The 6,742-nt window shown below is 36.0% G+C and overlaps 1 protein-coding gene across 1 annotated transcript in view; it reads right to left on the bottom strand.

The window, feature by feature from the left end:
- Positions 1–5,554: 5,554 nt before the first annotated feature.
- nau (myogenic-determination protein nautilus) overlaps positions 5,555–6,742 on the bottom strand; it is a 44,759-nt gene continuing 43,571 nt past the window's right edge. Inside the window, exon 6 of the mRNA XM_090165000.1 lies at positions 5,555–5,835. Within this exon, the coding sequence (XP_090021126.1) occupies positions 5,693–5,835 (143 nt within the window). The 3' untranslated portion in view covers positions 5,555–5,692. The remainder of the gene's footprint in view (positions 5,836–6,742) is intronic.

Genomic DNA, 6,742 nt, shown 5'->3' with positions numbered 1-6,742 from the left:
CATTCTCTGACCCAGTCGCCATTTTGTTTGGGACTTCGCGATCTTTTCAACAAGACGCAAAAATCTCGAAATCTTATAGTAAGAATTTTTCTTATAATAACATGATTAGGGTTCGAGCTTAAAAAAGATAGCGCCATCTACGTTAAATACCTGTTAACTAAATGTGTGAAGAAATAGCAGATAACTTTTGAATATGAATGTTCTTTAACTGAAACGTCCAGCTTTTATATCAAGATAATTTTGAATGAGCAGACAGCTTTCACACATTCAATCTCAGTCGGTAGGCGGCGATACTTCTGACCAAAGCTTAAACTACGCACGAAGCTTATAGCAGTCATTTTTCCACATATAACACGTTAAAACTAGTGATTCTGTGGCTCGAACTAGTTTTCACGTATCACGTTTTTGTTAGAAATGTTGTAACAAATATTACTATTAAATGAAAGCTAACAACATTTATATACGTTTTGTATAATAATTTATGAAATAAATTAAACTAATAAAGCTGTGAAATTATAATTTGTTTGCGTTTTGTTTTATTCTGCAAATAATTAAAATAAGCCGATGAAGCTTTGAAATGTTCGTTTAAAGAAACTATTTTTCCTCCCTACCGACAGGTGTCGTTAGTGCCAGGATTTTTGGCGTTTTAGATGGAGGAGGGATTCCTCTTCTATTGGGTAACGGCTTTAAGTACCTCGGCTCCCAGGATCTCTGGTGGTAACATGATATCTGCAGATTATCTTGACTGTTTCAAAATGTAGTAGCTAGATGTCAGCAGCCGTTAATAGACGAAATTAAGGCGCTTTAATGATTGGGTACTTCGAGGGACCCAGTCACCCCTACGTAAATCTTTGAAATCCGACACCGAAATTGCGACTTTTTTCGGTGCTCTAAGAAATAATCCGCTAGGGTTCGCGGCGTCGCTTGATGGAAAAATATAAAACAAGATGGCGCGTTGAACAAAGGGCATTTTAAAAGTAGGCGAATTGTTATAAAACTATATAATATTTATATTATCAGAGATATATGTTCATTGATAATGATAATTGTTTGAAACATGTACCTCCACAGGCTCTGATTTTCCAAAATATGTTATCATTATAACGATATTATAAAGCTATTTCACGCAAAAAATATGGGATTGACGTTTCCGTAAGTCTGAAAGTCACGAACAGCTCCAAGAACGGCGTTGCGGCTTGGTCTCGTATCTGGATATCGAACGGTGAACAATTCACTAACCCTTTGCGCGTTACGATTGACTTCAACATAAAATAACTCGACCATAAAATCACGCAGATCACGCGAAAAATTTAGTGGAATATTGATTAGACTCAATAAACGTTAGACAATGGTTGAAAACAAAAAGATTTCACATTAAATACTAATTGAAAATTTTACCTTTGTACGTAGTTGGCCTATACGTTTTTAGGTCTACTGTACGCCTAAATTGGAGTTTTGATAAAATACGTGTACTTTTTTAAGGAATTTAATCTTTTAACGTGATTTCTTTCATTTACAAAAATGCGAAGGCTATTGACCCCAATGGACAGCTTGTTTTTTTTCATCAGCTCATATCTTCGTGAAACAGTGTTCTTTTCCAATGAAACCAATTTCTTTGAACATTTTCGACAGCACTCTACAACTTTTTCATCGAAACGTTTTTTCTAGCACCTACCGGTAAAAAAAATATTTTTTACCAAAACCCGAAATTACTTCCGATTTTTCTGAAATTTAGGATTTAAAGCAATCCCACATTAGGAATAATACCCAGTCAGAGCAATTCATAACACCCTGTATAACGGTATATTAGTATTACCATAAGTGTATAATTTTGTTACATAAGTGTGACACTTCATATTCTTAACATGCAAACGTTTTACTGAGTGCTATTCACAAGGCAGACTTCTTCGCCGTTTTGCGTCCGCTCGCTAACGCGTCACACGTAGCCTTTGGCAGCTAGAGGGAGATTTTCTTCTTGTGATGACGTCACTCAATAAAATATTCCAAAAAGTGACAAACTCGGAACAACTCCTTCCGCGTTGAGTTTGCAAGTTCCCTCCCCACTGGCTTAAGGGGTTTTACCCCGAGCTCTTCGGTTTCCTCTTCCAAAAAAACTTGTAGAGGTTAACGTTAATAGTTAGTGTAGGGAGCTGTTGGCTCGCGTGGCATGAAGGGCTTGCCATCATTAAGAAACTCTGCCAATGAAGTTTCTTGACTTTCTTCATTTATAATTACTCTCGATTTATCGGAAATGATGACCGAAAATCTTTTCCTACAGACTGAAAAGCTCGTGCCGTGATAGAATAGTACCAAAGCAAGGTTATAAAATGAACTAAAAAGGGGCTCCTTGAACTCCGGGTTGCGGGGGTCCTATTTACGCCACTGTGTGAGCGTCAAAAATTTGGCCTAGACCTTTGCTTATGGGGACCTCATTCAAAATTATCTCAATATAAAAGCTGAACGTTTCAGTTAAAGAACAGTCATATTCAAAAGTTATCTGCAAAAACATCATTTGGAAATCGGGAAATTTATTCACACATTAAGTTGACAGGTATTAAAGTAGATGGCGCCATATTTTCTAAGCTCGAAGACTATTGGCGAACTTGTTTTTATTTATATCGTTGTTGACACCGGAAGTTTGTCAGTGTTTGTCGCTGGATGGCGCTGTTAATTTATCGCCGTTTTCACGCGTTTTTTTCTTTCTCCCCCAGCGTTTGAGTGACTCTCGGTGGGGACTGATTTACGTCGCTCGTAAACTGGGCGTAGTAAAACTAGTAATTCAACGCGTTATTTCTCGAGCGTCCAGGTGGCGCGCGTTAGACGGATTTGGCGCGTAAGCTTTTTACGGGACCCTATTAAACTGGATTAGGCCTAATTCCGACGTTAGGAAGAATATTAGCCACGCTACTGTGTTTTGGTTCGAGCCTTTCGAGAAATTTATCCATTTCTTCATATGGTGTAAATGATAAAACTATTAGGATGGATGTATTTCGAAAACATGATTTTTCTTTTGAGCTCGCCGTCGTAATTGGGTGCTTCTTTTGAGCGTTGTGTCTTTAATAATTTTGCTAGTTTTGAGCGCGTTTTTGATTGAAAACGTTGCTAGTTTTGTGTTTGTTGAGCGCGTTTTCGAAATGAAAACTTTACTTCGTTTTGGACGCGTTTGAGAATGAAACTTTTACTAGTTTTGGGCGCGATTTTGAATGAAACCTTTACTAGTATTGGGCGCGATTTTGAATGAAACATTTACTAGTTTTGGGCGCGATTTTGAATGAAACCGTTACTAGTTTTGTGCGTGTTATTCGTAGAAAAACTTTACAAGTTTTTAGCTCGTTTTTAAAAGAACTAACTTCATGCAATAATTTAGAAATTATCATGAAGTTCATTAAAGTCTTTTGGTCATATCGTTGTTGCTTATTTTGAGGATGTTTTGAGAAATAAAAATAATGAATAATGTTTAGTATTACTCTCGTGAGATGGCGCTCTAGATCTAAAATCTAGATTGAGTCAGAAATGCGGCCAGACATCGGTATAACCATTGAGTTGGGAGTATTAATCTAGAGATCCAATCAAATCCGCTCCCCGCGAAACAAGTTTTTGGAAATTACAAATGTGCCGTCTCCTCTAAAATGACGAGAAAACGTTATCATATGACCCGTGGCGCCATCCATTATTTTTGAAAAAAAAATATTTTTGCCGGTAAACGCGTCTTATTTGAACGAACCATTGAGAGATAGACGGCGCCACGGGTAGAATGATAAAGTTTTCTCGTCTTTTGGGAGCAGACGGCAGTATTCTTATTTTTTAAAAACTTGTTTCGCGAAATAAAATGCGGCAGGACATCAGTATAACAGCATAACATCGAAACTACTAGCCACAGTCCAAGCTTCTTCGTCGCGTAAATTATTAATTTATGTTCTAAGTCAGAAATTTATGGTTTGGGGAAATGGCCCTCGGTGGTAGAGCGTGTCTTCTCAATCCAAGCGCTTCGTGTAATAGAACTCGACCTTTTTTTTGCTGGGTGTACGGTTACCTTTCGAAGGGATTTTTAACTGACAGACAAATGTTTTTGCCTCGTGGCCTTGCGTCTAGTTCTTCGCACTGACTTTGTAACGCCTTCACGGTCCGTTTGAGAGCGAGGCGATGAAACGGTGACGTTTCCTTTGACCGGAAGCTTAACCCTAAACTTCGCTTCCGCTTTTGTCCGCCAAGAGGTGTTGACAAAAACGTAAATTGAATCAACGCTTCTTCAGAGTCAGGTTTGGTAAACAAATGGAACGCACTACGGTCTATTTTTAGGTTTTTTCCAACAAAGAAGTTCAACTTTCTTCACGAAGTTTCGTTTTATTCCGTAGGTTAAAGTTGAATTTTTCGGGGCAGTAGATTTGAGATGTAAACATTGCCAAGAAAATAGTGGTTTAACTGAAAATACAAATTTTCCAAGCTTTTTATTTTAACAGCGGTACTAACCAAATTTGCGACAGTATTTGCATTTTATGGGAATTTTTCAACGATAGTCATTTTTAAAATTAGCCACGGTTCAAAGTCTTCCTATAATTACCCTGTTTTCCTAAATTTTCAACGAGTTCCTATAATTACCGTATTTTCCTATATTTTTAACGTCCTACGTTCCTTAAAGGGCTTATGCTCAAAAATCAGTTTCTTAAAGGGCTTACGCTCAAAAATCGGTTTATTAAAGGGCTTACGCTCAAAAATCAGTTTATTAAAGGGCTTACGCTCAAAAATCAGTTTCTTAAAGGGCTTACTCTCAAAAATCAGTTTCTTAAAGGGCTTACTCTCAAAAATCAGTTTCTTAAAGGGCTTACTCTCAAAAATAAGTTTCTTAAAGGGCTTACGCTAAAAAATCAGTTCCTTAAAGGGCTTACGCTCAAAAATCAGTTTCTTAAAGGGCTTACGCTCAAAAATCAGTTCCTTAAAGGGCTTACGCTCAAAAATAAATTTCTTAAATAGCTTACGCTCAAAAATCAGTTTCTTAAAGGGCTTACGCTCAAAAATCAGTTTCTTAAAGGGCTTACGCTCAAAAATTAACTTTTGACGTTAAAGATATGTTATACACTCCTGACGTTAGGGATTAATTATATACTTCTGACGTTCGAGTTATGTTATACACTCCTGACGTTAGGAATTTATTATATACTTCTGACGTTAAAGATATGTTATATACTTCGGCCGTAAATGGTATATTACATACTTCGGAAGTCAGAGTCATATTACAGACTTACACACTATATACTTCTGACGGAAGTTAAATATTATATACTCGTAGACTTTAAAACCTAGTTGACGAATAAAATTGCCTTAAAGGTCGACTACATAAATCTTCGGTTCACTCTGTCTTTCACTGGAAGTAGGCTGACTGCATGGCACAGGTGTATTGCAGTAAGCTTACTTCCGGTGAAAGACAGAGTAAACCGAAGTTTTATTTAGTCGGCCTTTAAGTCAGCTTAAAATGTTTTCTGTAATAAAATTTTAAATTAATAAATAAATTAATTTTTAATTTTTAAAATTAAATTTGAAATAAAAAGTCGTGGAAGGTTTTTTAAAATTTATTGATAATATTGAATCTTGAAATAATTGAGATGAAAACTAAAAATTGAGCACCATCGTATCAGCTTTTTTGTAGTGTTTATTTTTTTGGTATATTTTTATTTTACAGGGAGGAGGGGTCTCATTATTGTTCTGAGCGTCGTTGGTCGGGCGATTGGGGCAGGTTGTGAGGGCTGCAGTGGTCCATGCTGATCGAAGGGTTGATGCTCTCCACGATGAGCGTCAGGCAGTCCAGACTGGACACGGAGTTCAGATGAACCTCGCTATCTGCAAAATTACAAATACACTTATCATTGATTTGGAACTCGTCGAGTTTGTATGAACGCGACTGCCTGCTATCATACGTAACATTATCAAACGTAAGTATGCCTCTGTATAACATTTACAATGAGACCCATTTTGAACAGTAGTATAAAAATATTAGTGTTGTTAATAGAGTAAAATAATAAGTCCACATATTGTATAATAATTACTTTTATTAAAAGGAGACGATTAGTTTCGCCATACCCGTTCGGGGGCTTCGTCAGGTCTGATTCGAGCGTACACAATAATTATTACAAGAAAGATAAAAATAAAAAATATAAAAGAATTTACAAATTACAAAAATTTTAAAAACTTAAAAAAAAGTTTGAACCAGTTATCATAAACAACGTAGAAATGTCCCCCCAACGGAAGTTTCTTGTAATAATTATTGTGTACGCTCGAATCAGACCTGACGAAGCCCCCGAACGGGTATGGCGAAACTAGTCGTCTCCTTTTAATAAAAGTAATTATTATACAATATGTGGACTTATTATTTCACTCTATTTACATGTATAAGTGCTGTCAATATTTATATTATTAATAGTGTTGTTAATTTTCCGGAAATATAAAATGCGAATAAATTTCCAGAAAATTTTCCGCCAATCGGAAAAATAAAAAATTTAATTATTTAAGGGTAAATATTCTAGACTCGTCTAGAAGTTTAGTTTTACTTTTGTATTCGAAAAAATGAGGAAAAAATGCCGCGAAATTTAAATTTTCGAAGAATATTAGGCCAATCATGGAACTAAAAACCTTTTTTTATTTTTTTTTTCGGAAAAATACGAAAAAGTTTCCGGAAAAAAGGCTTCGGTAATTTTACTTACAACTACCAACGTAATAGTTCTCCAAGAAAAAGTAAAAATTTTAGCAA

Source organism: Leiobunum rupestre, chromosome 2, assembly GCF_980474605.1.
Source record: "Leiobunum rupestre chromosome 2, qqLeiRupe1.1.hap1, whole genome shotgun sequence".
Lineage (NCBI taxonomy): Eukaryota > Metazoa > Arthropoda > Arachnida > Opiliones > Sclerosomatidae > Leiobunum > Leiobunum rupestre.
This window is presented reverse-complemented; position numbering and strand designations above follow the sequence as displayed.